We start from the raw sequence: 17,340 nt of genomic DNA, 5'->3' as shown, positions 1-17,340 counted from the left end.
GCAAAGATACAAACACACATCAAGACATAACACACTGCCAAAAAACAAACACCTTCATACTTGCAACTGTACTAAACTTCCAGTCTTGAGGAGGAACTAATTTCGATTTACTCAGTTATCCTCACTTCATTTAACCGTGGAATTGAACTGGTCATTTTCTTTTTGGATTCTTTTGTGAGGGCACAAGAAACATGCAAAGTTTCATCACGCTCTAGATTATAGTACAACAGGCCATCTTTGATCACCACTTTATTGGAACAAATGTTGCACTTGACCTCTGCATTCTCATGCTTAAAGGGGAATTCAAAGAAGAGCTCGTATGAGATATTGTCTGCCAGCGTCAAGGTCTTTGGAGCTCCAGCACACTGACGACTCATAATGAATTTGCATGGAGTACAATAGTAGGCCCTGCTACGACCACTTTTGAATTTAGCCTGGCAGCCCGGGCAATTAACATTCTCATTTTGATAATCCAAGTAGCAAGTTAACTTGAGAGGGTGTTGGGGATGAGACATATGTTGAATCATAGATGGAACCGAGAAGCAAGTCTTATCAATAAAGTAATTGCAATCACTGCAAAAGTACCCTGTCGAGTATTCAGAGCGGCACAAGTTGCATGACAGGGACTTGTCCGAGTTATATTCCTTGAGAGCATGGCGGTGAGAGAAATGTGTGGGAGGGTGACCTGTAAGTGTTGTGGGAGGGCGATTTGTTGTTGCCAGAGTTTGCAGCCGGTTTTTTAGTTTACCCATGGAATGATTCTCTATTCCGTATTCTGATACAGCAGCACAATTGACATGACAGAGGTAATCATGCTCATGGTTGTAAAATAGCCAGCATCCAGAAGTGGGAACAACTTCAGTACAAATTGAGCAGAAGAGAGTAGCTGTCTCACTGGTTATTGGGAAAGAAAGGAACAGATGAAGCGGATATTTCACTTTTTGGTCCAAGGTTATGGGTATAGAAGCGCATTCAACATGAAGATTGAAATTGCACGACTCGCAGCCATAGTATGACTGGAACAGAGAATAAACAGAATCATCATGTCCACAAGCAGCACAATAAAACTGTTCTCGGTTTGTGGCTTTAAAGGGCCGGAGAATAAGATTGTGGTCAGAGCCAGGATGAAAATCATGCTGAATTTCCCTTGGAAATTTACTACACACCTCATGAAGGTAATAATCACATTGTTTATTGCAGGCATAACCTCGACCAGAGATGACGATATTACAAAAGCTGCATTGGATCACTCTCTCCAAGGTGATATCGAAACAATGGATGACGATGGTTGAAATGATTCAAGGCACCCTCTTTATCTGAGGTATCAGCAAAAGCAGTTCGTAGTATCTAACTCATTCGCAGTGACTGCCCTTCTCTGCAGATATTGGGTTTAGTTCCAAAAATCTGCAGTGGTGTTTTTTGTATGAAATGAAAGATGCAAGGAAGAATTTGGTTGTTTTCTTCCCAGTAATATATTCACTGAGATTTATAAGCTGAGCATTTAGCTTAAAGTCTTAAAGTAGTGAAGATAAAATAATTCCATATAGTATACTTGTTGAGATAATTTAAGAACTTAGTACTTCTGAACCTAAACAAGTTTGTTGTTTACCTAACTTGTAAATTTTATATTCTCAACTACTAGTCCACTACCTCTCTTTTTTTATGACCACATTCATAACAACCAAAGCACCTGCTTTTTAAAAGATTTGAAAAAAATGTTCTTGAAAAAGCCATGCCCTTCTGGAAATTGAAATTTCTAAGTCCTTGAGAGATTTCTTTTGTTCATATTAGCTTTTCTCAACTTTTGATAGCGAGTCTTTTCCATATTAGATATTTCAACAAAAGATGAGTAAAACTAAGCCTAACTATAAAATAAGAAGGGCAACAGAGTTTTCATTCCAAGATAAGACAATACACAGCAGTAACATTACCAAAATCACACAATAGATAGACAAGCAAACCAGTTGGAAACAAAAAAAGGAAAAAGTAAGAAAACAAACACACATCAAGACATAACACACTGCAAAAAAACAAATTTATTCAGTCTTGTGGAGGAACTAATTTCAATTTGTTCAGTTATCCTCACTTCATTTAAACGTTGAAGTGATAACGTATCCATCTTTGCCTCATTGATGTTGGATTCTTTTGTGAGGGCACAACAAAGGTGCAAAGCTTCATCAAGTTCTAGATTATAGTACAACAGTGTAACATTCGGCAATATGAAATAATTGAAGAGGCTTAGAATTGGAAATTTTCATTTTTTTGAAAGAATTTAAAGTTTTGGAAATTTTGGCTAAGTATGGAAAAATGTGAAATTTTGGCCAACTTTGAACAGCCATAAATTATAGCTCAGGATGAGTTAGGCGGAATTCCAGTTATGGTTGCAAAGTTCGTGGAACGACCTTTCCAACGCCACCGAGTTTGCTCGATTCCGAGTTCGTATGAGGGAGTTATGACCTTTGAAAGTTGGGCAGTTGACAAGGAAATCCGTCCGGGAATCATTAAGGGCATTTTAGTCTTTTCCCTAGCCAATTCTTTTGAGCTCATATTGTTGTATTAGGATGATCTTTGGATCATTTTTGTCCCATTTTTGAAAGAGAAAGAGTTAGGGTTCTTGAGATTGAAGAAGAGAAGAAGGAGAAGAAGAAGAAGAGAAGAAAGAGGAGATTTGTCAAGACCATTGTGGATTTTCGTCGGGGGTGATCCCTATCAAGGTATGTGAGTTTTTCGTGTGGGTTGATCCTTCCCCTCACACACACCAAGTTTATTCTATGCTTTGAGAAAAGATTGGGAATTGTTGTTGAAGTGTCGAAGTTGTTAGTTGTTGTTAATATTGTTGTTGAGGTTGTTGAAGTTATTGTTCGTTGTGAGGCTTGATTGGGTTGTGCTTTAAGTTGAAACCTATTGTATGTTGAGGGGATTATGATTCTAAGAGCTATGACCCTTTAAAGGTTGATCCACCATCGATTTGCAGAAATTTCTGGGCTGTCGATCCCCATCTACGGGACTGATCTACGGACCGTAGATCGATCGACGGTCCGTACTGGTCAACCGTCAATCGGAACAGAAGTTGGTTGTTGGGGCATCGATCTACGGTCTGTGGCCTGACCTACGGACCGTAAGTCAGGACCGTAGGTCAACACTTAGTCTTTTTCTTAAGTGAATTCTGGGGAAAATCTCTGACGCAATCTACGGACCTGCAGTACGGACCGTAAGTCCATCTACGGTCCGTCGATGGAGTCCGTAAGTCCCATCTGTGTCACCAGAAATCTGAAGTCTCAGCCAAGTCTCCCCTCTTCTTTTCTCACTTTCTCTTGCATGTTCCAAAGTAATTCACCTATGTTTTATAGTTGTTTTCGACGTTCCAAAGTGCGTCTAAGCGTTCAAGAATCCTTCCATAACATGTGATCGAACACCTTGAATTCATAATTCCGATTCAAGGAAAGATAGTCCCAAGTCAAGTGAAGTTTCAAGTCGAGTAAGAGTCTTAGTTTCAAGCTAAGTCATGAGTTTAAAGTTGAGTTCTCTTTAAAAAAAAAAAAAAGGAGAAAGCTATTAGGGAACTAAGTATTCCCAAAGGAGGTTGTAAATGCTATTATATTTGAATAAGAAGGGAATCATGTTTTCTTTCCCCAAAGGAGCCTTTGGGCTAAAGTTTTGAGTAATTATCTCAATCAAAGAAAGAAGTTATTTTAAAAGCATGAGCCAAAGTATTTTTGGGAGTAGTATTGAGCACCGAATTGGGGACACGAGTTCATATTAACTCAACTCTCCATAAGAACCATGCGCCAACATGGGACTTGTCGTATCATTCTTTTTAGATGATCACGTAAAATTAGGCTAGTGGATCCACTAAGCAAAAGTAAGGTCCTATATCGATGGCAAGGTATAGGATGGTCCTTGGCAACGTGAGGTAAAACGTTGTATCATCACTAAGGCTCGTAGTGGTGGTTGTCGGTTAAAGAACCTCCCATAAAGTTGTATTATGTTTATAAAAGAAAAGTCGAGTTTGTTATCATTTTATCCTTAACGATCTAAGTTGTTTACATTCTTTTACAAGCTTTATATGTATGGCTTGTGTCTCATTGCTTTACTTTGAGTCCAGTTATTTATATGAGTTGTTCAGAGTCAAGGTAAGTGATCTCTTGTTCTCCTTTCAAGCTTAAGTTGGGGTTCAGCTTTTCCAGCTCACATATTCGTACATTCCATGTACTGATGCCAGTTGGCCTGCATCGTCTTATGATGCAGATACAGGTACCCCAGATCAGCATCCTGCACGTCGTTGATCCAGCCGAGCACTCCAGAGTTTGTGGTGAGCCTCCTTGCATTCCGGAGGACTCAATTATTTGGTGTACTTAGTTTTGTTCTATTAGGATGTTGCGGGGTCTGTCCCCACATCCATCTCAGGATATTAGAGGCTTCAATAGACAGTCAGTCAGTTAGTTTTGAGTCTCTCATCCATGTATGCGTATATATATATATATATATGTAAATATTCTATTATGAGACTCGAGTTGCCCTTTGGGCCATACTTTTGTTAGTTAAGTTGTTTATGTCTTTGCATGGCATTGAGTTATTCTGTTGAGTTAAGTTTCCGCTGAGTTAAGAAAGCCGGGCCAAGGGTTCGCCTGGGGCCAGCAATGGTCTCCAGGTGCCGGTCCCGCCCAGGGTGTAGGTTCCGGGCGTGACAAACAGTCCGCCTTTGGTCACCACTTTCTTGGAACAAATGTTGCCCTTGATCTCTGCATTCTCATGCTTAAAGGGGAATTCAAATAAGAGCTCATACAAGACATTGTTCACTAGAGTCAAGGTCTTGGGAGCTCCAGCACACTGGCGATTTATAAGAAATATAGTAGGCCCTGCTACGACCATTTGGGAATCTACCTTGGCAGCCCGGGCAATTGACATTCTCATTTTGATAATCCAAGTAGCAAGTTAACTTGAGAGGGTGTTGGGGATGAGACATATGTTGAATCGTGAATGGGACAGAGAAGCAAATCTTATCAATAAAGTAATTGCAATCACTGCAAAAGTACCCTATCGAGTTTTCAACGTTGCACACGTTGCATGCCAGGGGCTTGGCCGAGTTATATTCCCTGAGAGTATGGCGATGAGAGAAATGTGTAACGTCCCCACACGGTTGACCTGTAAGTATACTAGTAGGATGATTTGTTTACGCCAGAGTTTGCAGCTGGTTTTGAAGTTTACCCATAGAATGATTCTCCATTCGGTATTCTGATACAGCAGCACAATTGAAGTGACAGAGGTAATCATTCTCATGGTTGTACAATAGCCAGCACCCGGAAGTGGGAACAACTTTAGCACAAATTGAGCAAATGAGAGTAGCAGCCTCACAATTTATTTGGAAAAAAAGGAACAGATGAAGCGGATATTTCACATTACGAGATAATGCTATAGGTATTAAAGCACATTCAACATGAAGATTGAAATTGCACGACTCGCAGCCATAGTATGACCGGAACAGAGAATGAATAGAATCATCATCACCACACGCAGCGCAATGAAACTTCTCATTGTTGTTGGCCAACTGAAACGGCCTTAGATTAAGAGTGTGGTCAATGCCGGGATGAAAATCGTGGCGAATTTCTCTAGGGAAGTTACTACACACCTCATGAAGGTAATAACCACAATGCTTCTCACAAGCATAAGCCCAACCAGAGATACTGATATTGCAAAAGGTGCAATTGATTCCTTCACTCTCTCGAAGGTGCAATCGCAGCAATGGATGACGATGGCTGAAGTGATTTAAGACAACGTCAAGAGGAGGAGGACGATCAGATACATTAGCCAAAGAAGCTCGTAGTAACTGACTCATTCGCAACGACTGCCCTCCTCTACGGACATTGGGCTTAGTTTTTTTGTCAATGAAATCATTCATTTTCTGCTATTCTCGTAAAGTATCAATTTCAGTGCACATTGTTGTTAGAGACATAAGTACACAAATATATACTCACACACACTCCCTCTTTAATTTTGTTTTGGGAATATTAACAGTCCTGATCCATGAATTCTTGACAAGTTCTAATATCATATCACTCAATGCATTGAACCTTGTAATTATCAGGAATGTGCTTTGGTTTCTCCACTAACAAATCCCAATGATTTGCTTTGATTAATGTATGATAATTGTTTTAATTAACATTTATGTTTTCCAACTTTTGGTGTGCATAACTAACACCTAAACATGTATAGAGTCGAACAAATAGACATGTGTGTCTTACTTGGCAATTCACATCCTACGTGTATCATGCCACATATAACATGTATGTCTAATTGTTTAACTTTATTCAAGTTTCAATACCAACTTGTGTATACCCAAATTGGAGGGAATAGATGCAAGTCTAGACCAAGTTTTAAAAAAAACATATTTATGTATTATGACACTTTTCGTGACTAATCAAAGACTATAAGGGGTCATTTGGTTGGAAACAAGTTATCCTAGGATTAATTATCCTGAGATAACTTATCCCACCATGTATATGGGATAACTGATTGTTGGGTAACAAACCTATCCCACATCGGATGGAGAAGAAGAAATGTACCAATATATAAGTGCTCACCCAACTCCATTAGTATGAGGCCTTTTGGGATGTGCCCAAAAACAAATCCGTGAGGGCTTGACCCAAAGTGGACAATATCATACTAATCTCGAAACTATTTTTTTATTCCAAAACTATTTATTCTTATCCCTCATGCCAAACCAAGCGACCTTAATTATTGCTTATTAGTATGCGTCAGCCTTATGAGTATCAAATGACATAGATTATTAAATGCAATCAGTCCTGATATCACAACTATCAATATTTAGAACAAATCAATAATTTATGGATCATAACTGTTTAATCTTCTCAAGATAGAGTTGTATCTGTATATACACACATTTCATACCTCCTCGTTTTCACTATATTTAACCTCTCACACCTTTTTGCTGCAGCATCAGCACATCTGCCTTCCCTCAAATTATCCTAATATGCCTACACATCCATCTCAACATCCTCACTTTAAAACTCTGTCTCATACAACAAAGTCGGTCTAACCACCACTCTATAGAACTTATCTTTAAATTTAAATGGTACGTTTTTATCATACTAGACCCCGAAATGCAAGCCTCCATACATACTGATTTAACATTAACAAACATTTAACAAATTTTTTTGTGAGATCTCTCTAGTCTCTATATAATAATCAATGTGAAGAAAAAGAAGACATAATTAAAAGGAGATCATTAAGTTCTACTTTCATAATTTTATACTAGTAATTTCTTTTGTTTATCTATACATCTATCTATATAAACTAAAGGGTTAAGGAAAATATAAAAATAACAAAAAAAGGAGTAATTTTAGAGAAAATATATATATTAAGGACCTATAGAAATTATAATTAACATGGCTAGCTAGCTAGTTAAAAGTTTTAAGTTATTCCTGTCGAGGCCGCGCCACCCAAAGAGAGCTGAGAGCCCTAAGCCTATGAAAATATTCAGCAATTGCCAAAAAACACCTTGCAGCTTGACGGCTCGTCAAGATTTGATGAAGTCGATGAATTGTCTGATGTCTCAAATTATCAGCCTGTAATTGAAAATAGTCATTAACTCGTATTTTCAATAGATCGTTAAGTAAGAAGTAGTCAATTCATGTTAATTTGACTTTGGAGGGATTTTTATTATATTTATTTCATTAATGTTTTAAATCGCAATCAGTGTAAAAAAATATATACCAGGGTAGTTATTGACTTAATGTAAGATTTTTATTACAAATTTAGAATGTGAAAAGACAGCTACTATTAGCTGGTGGAATTATAGAATTTTGATATTATAGAACATGTACATATTATAACTACTTTATATTCATGAGCAAACTGCTAAATGACTTGAAAAGAGATACATGAGTCAGAATTTTTGTTTAGTAGGTTTTAAATATTAGATAATTTCAATTTTCAAGTGTTAATATATCTGAATTCTTAATTTGATGTGTAGATATTTAATGAATTTTTAACGTAACTACTATTTGTAAAAGTAATTAGGTTCGATCGAGCTCTTATCTATTGTGTTCTAAATCAATAGGCTTATGAATGTCACTTCATTCATACAAAATGTATAGGCCTAAAACTTAAACATTTTTTGGTCCCTACTCTATATATTTGGAAGTATTAGTTTTACAAATTTGTACTCTTGTGTTGTTTTGTACTGAATTCATGCAAAAATGACATTTTAATATACAAGACAAAGAAAACTTATCTTGTACCTAAACATACATGAAACCATATAATATAATCTTTATTACTTGAACCACAATATGTTATTGCTAAGTACTTCGATTAATAATTTCTAGAAAAGGATTATGTTGATTGAACACAAGAAGAAAGAAATGAAGTAAGAGGTGGAGGGCAGGGAAAAGAATAAAAGAGTTTGAGCATTCCGCCTTTTGAAAAGTCAGTAGACGTGGAGGACGACTGGGCCAGACCGAGTTAGAAAAGCTTAAATTTTAGATAAATTTTGTACACAAATGATATATTTGCAAACAAGAAGAGTTCAAGGTCATTTCTTGTAAGGTAAATATTGGTCACACTGATTAAATGAAGTCTATATATGGAAAAATAAGCTGGTGAGAATAGGTCATACATGATGGAGTAGGTTTTCCAACTAAACTAAGAGTAGATATAGTACTTCTATCTTGGCCCTACCAATCTATCAAAATCACTTAATTTTGACTCTATCTCAACTGCTAATGTGAAGAGATTTATTTTAGCATTAAAAAAATAATAGTAATAGTTTTACTTTTATGTATTTTTACGGTATTAACTCACTTAAAAAATAACTACAACATGTAACCATTCATTTGAAATATAGAGATAAGATTGTAACCTGAAATAAGGCAGGTTACTCATTACAACATGTTAAAGTGTAAACACTAGTAGTGTGAAAATATTTTTTATACTTTAGGGTATAAGTTATAATCCAATAAATAAATATCTTTTCATTTTTAGATTTTGTACCGATTTCATATGTTTTACTTCAGTTGAGGGTCTATCGGAAACAACCTCTCTATCTTCAAGTTAGGATAAGATCTACGTAAAACATCATTCTTTCTGTTTTTCACTTATAGGATATTACATTGGGCATGTTATTGTTGCCGTCACATAAATTGGATTGAAGGGAGTATATAATTACTATATGAGTTTATAAATAGTTATGTATATATATATGAGGGACTATATATGTGTGTACCTGTCTAACAAAGCCTTCAATAGTGGAGAGTTTGTTGATGGCAAGAGCCATTTGTCCCATATAATTTGCCATGTTTTGAGGGCAGTTAGCCAATAATGCATCAGAGACAATTGTGTCTGAAACTGATTGATTCAGATTTTCCAGCCCTTGTGAGAGAGCTTCCTCAGCTTCTTGTGTTGATTGTTGTAATCCACATATTCCCACAAATTGTTGTTCTGTTAATGGCTCTATCTGACTCAGGATTATCTATTAATCATGCATCATTAACAAAAATTAGCTCATCTCAATATACATAAAAACTCCCAAATGTACACCTAATAATACTATTCACCCATAATATAAGGATATGACACAAAAAGTGAAGAAATTAGAATCAATTTATGTGACGATGTTTGAGTATTTGCACGAAGTTTATGAAAGAAAAAAAATGTTTGAAATTTGTGACCTAAAATAAATCATCTCATTAAAGGTAAAATAGTACTCCCTCCGTCCTATATTAGTTGTCGTGTTTCGCATTTCGAGAGTCATGAACTTTGACTAACATTTTAAAAAATATATTTTTCATCAAGTTATTATAAGAAAGCCTGCAATTTGTAGGTAATTTTTAATAACAAAATTTTAAATATAAGTATTGAGTTGATTATCTTATCTAATTTAGCTTCGAAAATGAGTTAATTGAACTTTCAAAAAGATAAACATGACAACTGATTTGGGACGAGGAATAAGTATTTTAAAGTTAAAATTAAGAAGACATCATTCTTTTTAGAACAAATAATTTTAAAAAAAAAACATAAATCTATCGTGAGTACTATTTATATCTTAAGCAAATTAGGGTTTTGTATTAGGATTTTAAGCAACGTAAATGCATTATGTCAATTTTTTAATGTTACCGGTGCATATTTTATAGTATGTTGTAACAAGCAATTGGCTTTATTTTCCAAGTTACCAATTTCACATATGAAGAATATATACTTAACTGTAATTATCTTTTAGGCGATCTGATAGTACATACACACGTACCTTGATGAGTTCGGATGGGCGGAAATCTCCCATCCAAATGAAACAACGCTCCGCCGGAGTTTTCCACATGCCGGAAATAAGATGAAATACATCGGATTTTACAAGCATGCTCTTGAGATTCATCATTTCATCGTAATGTGTGACACAATTTTCGACGTAAATTCGAAGATCGTTCTCCGGAAAATGTTCGGTCACTGCATTTCGAAGCTCACACATGAGACGATGATGTTCCTCCAGCCACCTTGAGTACTCCATATCAAACACTGCAGCATCTACAAATATTCATACAAAAATGAAACCGTGAAAATTCACTCTATCTGTTTGGATATCATTTTGAAATGTGCGATCATTTAAATTAAAAATTTTAAATGTTAGTTGTAGAGAGAGCACATTTTTACTTAATTATGCTCGCAACATAAAGTAACAAATATGAGCAATAAATTAATTGAGAGTGTGTTTTGTAAGACGTGGAAAGAATATATTTGGTCTGTGAGTAAAAAATATATTTTGAAAAAAAAAATCAGTACTATTAAAGATTAATAATAATAGGGAAATATGATCGAGAAGATTAGGGTGTCCTTGATGATTTTTTTTGAATAATAAAGATCAATAAGGATGTCTAATTAAGTTTTAGTAGGGATATGTAATATGGGATTAATAAATTAATTAAATATTAGATAATTGTAGAAGCGGGTAGAGTAGAAGGTGCGATTTCGACAATATCAATAACTTTGGTCAATCGTATATTTATCTTTAAAAGTCCTTATTTCAAAAATGTTAAAATTCAGAATTCGTAAACTTTAAATTATAAATTCGTCTTTTAATGATTGAAATTGTACCTGAGGTCATGTTTCCAATGTTATTAGGAAGTCCTTGGTCTCCTCCTAAAAGAGCATTACCCGCAAAATGAAAACCCTACAAAAATTTTTTTTTTTTTTTTTTTTGGTGAGTATATAAGAAAATTAAAACCAAGTAATTCTATGAATAAAATAAGAGAAATTTTATTACTTGAGATCTAGCCCTTTGTAATTCTTGCTCTAGCTGGGCAAGCCTTATCCTACTTGACTCTAGTTGTTGAATATAAGCCTGCAATAGAAAAATAATTAGATGAACAATAACATACCCAATATAATTCCACGCGAGGAGTTTGGAGAAGATAAAAAGTACACAGACGTTTATCCTTATTATCTTATGTAAGATATATAAAGGAGTTGTTTCCTATGGATCTTCAGTTCTAACTAGATTAACAAATTTCTATAAATAGTAAATTATGATGCTCTTATTTTAACTTTCAAACCAATGATAATAATTAATTAAAGAATTAATAGTATATAATTAAGTACCTTTTTCCTAATTCTGCTTTTCCTAGCTGCCTCTCTATTCTGAGCAAGTCTCCTCAATGTCTGCAAGGAAAAACAACTAACTAAAAAAAATGCATAAAAAGTTATATTAATTTCCTCAAATAAGAAAATCATCCGTTTGAGCCATGAAGGCGTGCAATCACTAATGCTTGCAGTAGGACAGATGGACTACGTCACACCCTTTGACGCGCGACACTTCCCCAGATTTTGTGTAAACACAAAATATTTTATACACCGATGACTGAACCGAAGAATCAAGAATCTTACCTTATGATCTGTCGTTTTAGGTGCATTTTGCTCTGAACCTGAATTTTGACCTTTCTTATTCCACTCTCGCTGCCACCAACCAATGAATAAAATTATAGGCGAAATTAAATTAAAATAATCGCGCAAAATTGAAGAACAAGCAACCTTCCGAGTACCCGAAAAAAGAAATATTCTCGAGTACTGATTTATTTTGTTTCAATTTATGTGACACTATATCTTTATTTTAAAAAATTAAAATTGATCCTAAGTGTCTTAAATATTTTATGATCTTTTTAGTTAACCGCTTATTATAATATTTTTTATATGGTTTTTAAACATAAAAAATCAATTCCAAAAAAATTACACCATATTCTCGTCGTAATTTGACCATCGAACTACGAAAATTGAAATGGAGAGGGTAGGATATATTTTACTGATGAATATACAAATCATTACAAATTAGTTGAAAATAAACAAATACCTTAGGAATTTTAGGCTCAGGTCCAGAAGAAGTAGAAAGTACATTATTTTTGGACTTTGATAACTCCATTATGGACGGCTCAGATGATTTCTCAGAACCACTAGAAACAAATCCAGCATTTCCCTACCAAAAACAGAAATTAATTAATTAATAACAAGTCATTAAAACTTCATTAATTAGAAAAAAAGTAGTTAAGGACAAGAAAATGAAACATTATTATTAGTATTATATATACTTCCTTTGTACACATATCAAATTACTCTTTGAGCCTTTCCTCCGACTCTTCTAAGACGAGATGTTTTGTGTATCAAACTGGTTATTTTTTTTTACCTTTGTAGATGATGGCTCAACATGCATGGGTTGTGATGGAAAAATGTTGAGAGTTGGTGGTCTCATCATCTCTGAATTGTTTTCTGCAAAATTATAACCAAAAAATTAAAAAACTTGTCAATAAAGAGACAAAAAGCTAGAGAGATCTACTTTTTTTTTTTCTAGAGAGAAACTTCTTATGTCTCAATTTATGTGATAAAAGTTTGAATTTTGAGAGCTTAGTGTAAAAATAACAAAGAAGAATTTAGTTGACTCTCGAAATCTAGAGGAAACAGAAGATTTATGTGTTAAAGTTCCAATTTCTAGAGCTAGCCGTAAAAGTCACAAATAAGAATTTGTTTGACTTTTGAAATCTAAAGAAAACAAAAAAAATTCAATTTTTCTGAAAAAACTAAAAGCAGTTTATTTTTCTTTCTGATTTCAAGGGAAATTAAATTCTCAAATGATTATGTGAAGGATCTGGTCAAAAAGAACAACCATCTCAAAAAGAGAATATTCTCTTTAGAACAAACTTACAAATTTATAGAATCAAAAGTATATTGAACAGGATTTTCACTAAGGAGATTCAAATTATAAAAAAGTAAACAAACGTACGTATTTGATCATGATTTGAAGAAGGATCTTGAGCATCAAGGTACAGGAAAAGAGCTTGATCATCTAGTTCACCTAAATCATAACCTCCAGTACTGCTACTCTCTTTATTTCTGCAGAAAATATTAATCATGATTTTAAAAATAAAAAAATAAAACAATTTTTCGCGAATTTGGATTAAGAAAACGGAAAATAAATTACATGAAATTTTCAGGTATGACAGAAGATGACTGATGTAACATTCCAAAAGAAATCTGATCAGCGTTATTTCGCTGATCAGTATTATTTTGGAATAATAGTTGCTGGTGTTGATGCTGATGTTGAGTTTGTTGTTGTTGATGGAACTGATGATCATGATTTCCAAAAGATATTTGATTTTCATGACTTTGAAGACCCATTATTTTTTTGATAATTGATGATAGTAGCAAACTCCTTATGTTTATTCTTTTCTTGTGGTATATATAGAGAAGCGAGCAAGATGCTTTATGCACCGTGTTTTCTTTTTATAGAGAGAGAATAAAGGTAAGACAGCTAGTATCAGTCGGTGTACGGTACTAAAGATAGAGAGATATAAAATGTTTTTTTCCTCTTTTTTTGGTGGAGAGAGGATAAGGAAACGCGAATTGAATGTTAACGAAGCAAAAAGACAAATCTATTTTTAAGCAGAAGGAGAAGGAGAAGAAGACGATGATTTTATTTAAATTTTAAAAGAAATTTTTTTAGTTTGAAGGATATCTAGAGTGATCTCTAATATGGAAACGGACGTTTTTGAGCTTCCTTGTTCAACCATCTTAGTTGTGAAATGACATATGTGACCTCTTCTTCTTTGGTGTTATTACCTTTGACATTTTCATGCAGCTACCAACTCGTACTAGCCACCTCTTTTATGGTTTAACTTATAACTTTTTATTTCATCTTATGTTAGGTAACATTAATATCAAGTCTATAACGAGATTGAGGTGATGATGAGTCGTGAATGGCTTGAGTCTGAGTCATGATCGAAAATGATTTAATTGCTTGATCATGAGCTTGATAAATTATTAGAGATAAAGTTGTGGAGCATCGGTGTCTTTGCTACCAGCTATAACTTTGATATAATAGTACGTGTTTTGCTATAATGCTAATTGCTTAATGAGCTTGGCTAAGAAATAAAGTTATTGCGCTTGCTATCAAAAACTCATTTGGCATGATAGTAAGCATTTGAACCAAATTACAAATGGGGGGGGGGGGGGGGGATATATTAGGTAACGATAATGTCTACATATATATTGTGAGGCCTACGTGATGAGGGCTGGAGGTAGACTCAGGATCATTCATGATCGAACATGACATTTGTTTGATTGAGTTAGTTAAAAAAAAAAAAAAGTTGTAATGTCCTTATTATTAGCTATACCTTTTGTCATTATAGTAAATTCTAGATCCTAACATCTTTATTATAAATTTTTATAGCCAAACGTACAACTATTCTCATAATATCGAACTATGTAGTTCTATACTAAAATTATGGCTCTCTAATATGATTCAACAAAGCTAAAGGTAATTGAAATGATAAATTTTTTTAAAAAATAATCGATAATTCAACTAAAATATGAGAATTACACTATGCACATATAAATGTACTCCTTTAATTTCATCGCGCTTACTTTTTTATATTTTGACACTCTATATTCATCCCGCCACAATTTGAAATATTTCAAAATTTCCAAAATATGTAATTCTTTTATTTCTTAAACTCCGTTAAGTTTGAAAAGTTAATACAACTAATGAATAATTATATTAATTGAATCACATTATGGAGTTAGCACTTGTACATGTGATGATCGTTAGGTAGTCACAATATAGGTGAAATTACTTTGACTTAGATTGTGGGAATAACAATATATTAATTGGTCACTATTAACTAAAACACAATGAGAGGGACATAGATTGGCATGCTTCCCCACATTTTTTAAAGAAAAATATTTACAGTAAAAAAATAGAAAAATATTTTGATTAGCAACTTGAACATAGTAGATGTTTATATTCACACATTTAATTTTTTAAAAATAGAGATGAACTTAACTCGCAATACTTGATACATACAAATAGAAAGAAATGTGTCATTAGAATATTTATTCTTATAATTAAGTCCACCCTAATTTTTTATTTGAAACATCATTGTCAATAAGGTTTGAGAGTATATATGCACACAAAAGAATATATATATTTCTCATTGTTTTATAAGAGAGTATTAATTAATCAAATTAATACTTATTTTTCAGTCACTTTCAACTAATTGGCTATGTCAAACCCTTCCAACCATAAAATGGTCAACCATTGCTTCCCAAAGAACAATGAGAATAAAATATTTCTATCTTGTCTTTAATTTGTTAATATTCAGTGTAATTTCACACGTGGGGTATGAAAAGGGTGGTGTGTACGCAACATTATTGTTACCTTGTGCAAATAAAGAGGTTGTTTCTGATAGTAATCCGGCTCAAGTACAACATAATATAATCAAGTATGAAAAGAAGATACATCAATGAATCAGTCATGCTGAACGTAATAGAGAAAACAATAGCAATCACACATAATACGATAATCGAATCAAATAAAACTACTAGTGATAATTAAATTGAAGAACAAAAGATAGTATGTGATCAGTTGTAACAGTCGACTACCTACCTTAATTTTCTATCTTTATATCCTCATATCTAGGGTTATATCTTCGATAAACGGTAAGTGTGTCATATATATGATATATCCTATCTAATTACCTCTACTCAATATTTCTTCGATCTACATGTACCGCTCTTCTTACCCCGTAGTCAACCTCATTGGATACTAAATAGTACGTGCTATCTAAATAGAAGGTTCTCTCTGCTAATTCATTTATATAAGTTTTTTTTTCTTGAATTAATTCACGCATGTTGCTCTTTGAAGTTTAGGTCACCAAATCTTGCTTTCATTCCCTTTAATTTAACAATAATACTATTTTATAATATTGAATATACTATCCAAGAGACGTACAAAATAGAACTAAAAGATATTAATATAATTATTCAATCTTCTCACACATATAAATGCTAAAAAGAACAGTACAAGTCATGACCAATTAATTAAAATAATTGAATAATTAGTAGACTTTTTTTTTTTGTTTCTTCGATTCCTATTTCGAGAAAATGAATTTTAAGAAGCTTATGAATCATGTGCTATCAATTTTCTAAATTACAAGTATTTTCCATTCAAAATAAATAAATTTTTGAGGCGTGAATCATGATACACCCGTTAAGAAAGTTAGTTAACGGTATTAATTAAAAATTAATTTTTGAGTGTTATCTTTTTTATTTATTTTCAAACTCTTCATAAAGCAAACAATAGTTTTAAAAATTCATTCAAGAGAGAAGGGTAATTTGAAGGGGAAAAAATTAAATACATCTTTGAGCTTTAAAAAATGTCAAATTCATTTATTTTAAACAAAGGAAGATTAAATGGTAACATTAATTACAATACAGTGAATTATACAAACATAGCATATCACCTGTGTCAGTTTGAAACCTAACAAAGTTGTATAAAATATTGGAAGGTATAGAAATTTTAAAAAAAAATTATCTTATTTCTGAAGACAACAGATACAACCGTTGACCAAATATTAATTTAAGAAATTACAAGAGGATTAAACTATAGTAACAATTTTAAATTAGGTGGCACATATGCGTACGTAGCTCTTTTTAGACAAGAGGGTATATATATCGCATTTAAATACGATAAATTTAATTTATGAAAATATAATTTATTCAAATTTAAATGGATTATATTGATTCACCATTATTAGCTTAATTTATTTCAATTTATCAAAAAAACGAATATACTAACCCGCATCCAAATAATTACTTCACTACAAGAAATGTGATTTTTTTGTGACATTGATCCGTTTTCTTCGAATTCACTTTTTATTGCTATTTTCAAAATATAATCAAGTATAATGGACATATTATATTTTTTTCATTAGAATTATTCGTTTGTCCCACACTTAATATATGCTTGAAAAAGTAGCAGTAATTAAGTTAATTAATTATTTAACTTTT

General features: G+C 33.3%; 3 protein-coding genes across 3 annotated transcripts; all 3 read right to left on the bottom strand.

Moving 5' to 3' along the window:
- Window positions 1–107: 107 nt before the first annotated feature.
- On the bottom strand, window positions 108–4,914 carry LOC125833932 (uncharacterized). Its single transcript, XM_049513099.1, has 2 exons — window positions 4,694–4,914; window positions 108–1,236 (listed from the first exon to the last, which is right to left on the bottom strand). The coding sequence occupies exons 1-2, from the start codon at window positions 4,912–4,914 to the stop codon at window positions 108–110; spliced, it is 1,350 nt and encodes a 449-aa protein (XP_049369056.1).
- A 259-nt stretch (window positions 4,915–5,173) lies between these two features.
- On the bottom strand, window positions 5,174–5,899 carry LOC125833924 (uncharacterized). Its single transcript, XM_049513087.1, has one exon. The coding sequence runs from the start codon at window positions 5,897–5,899 to the stop codon at window positions 5,174–5,176; it is 726 nt and encodes a 241-aa protein (XP_049369044.1).
- Window positions 5,900–7,260: 1,361 nt separating this feature from the next.
- Window positions 7,261–13,928, bottom strand: LOC125834217 (bZIP transcription factor TGA10-like). Its single transcript, XM_049513391.1, has 11 exons — window positions 13,475–13,928; window positions 13,277–13,386; window positions 12,683–12,765; window positions 12,353–12,475; window positions 11,893–11,961; window positions 11,608–11,667; window positions 11,273–11,350; window positions 11,104–11,179; window positions 10,265–10,536; window positions 9,245–9,490; window positions 7,261–7,586 (listed from the first exon to the last, which is right to left on the bottom strand). Exons 1-11 carry the CDS (start codon window positions 13,669–13,671, stop codon window positions 7,437–7,439), a joined length of 1,464 nt encoding a protein of 487 aa, XP_049369348.1. The 5' UTR covers window positions 13,672–13,928; the 3' UTR covers window positions 7,261–7,436.
- Window positions 13,929–17,340: the final 3,412 nt, after the last annotated feature.

Source organism: Solanum verrucosum, unplaced genomic scaffold, assembly GCF_900185275.1.
Source record: "Solanum verrucosum unplaced genomic scaffold, falcon-dt-bn FXZP01000285.1, whole genome shotgun sequence".
NCBI lineage: Eukaryota > Viridiplantae > Streptophyta > Magnoliopsida > Solanales > Solanaceae > Solanum > Solanum verrucosum.
This window is presented reverse-complemented; position numbering and strand designations above follow the sequence as displayed.

What these genes read in the sequence shown, in the direction of transcription:
- LOC125833932 (XM_049513099.1), bottom strand. Translation starts at nt 4,914, where the DNA reads ATGAGAATGTCAATTGCCCGGGCTGCCAAGGTAGATTCCCAAATGGTC. An exon ending in GTGGTGACCAAAGGCGGACT is followed by an intron (nt 1,237 to 4,693) that starts GTTTGTCACGCC and finishes GATCCAATGCAG; the next exon opens with CTTTTGTAATATCGTCATCT.
- LOC125833924 (XM_049513087.1), bottom strand. Translation starts at nt 5,899, where the DNA reads ATGAATGATTTCATTGACAAAAAAACTAAGCCCAATGTCCGTAGAGGA.
- LOC125834217 (XM_049513391.1), bottom strand. Translation starts at nt 13,671, where the DNA reads ATGGGTCTTCAAAGTCATGAAAATCAAATATCTTTTGGAAATCATGAT. An exon ending in TTGAGCCATCATCTACAAAG is followed by an intron (nt 12,476 to 12,682) that starts GTAAAAAAAAAT and finishes TGTTTTTGGTAG; the next exon opens with GGAAATGCTGGATTTGTTTC. An exon ending in CATTGGAAACATGACCTCAG is followed by an intron (nt 10,537 to 11,103) that starts GTACAATTTCAA and finishes GAATATTTGTAG; the next exon opens with ATGCTGCAGTGTTTGATATG.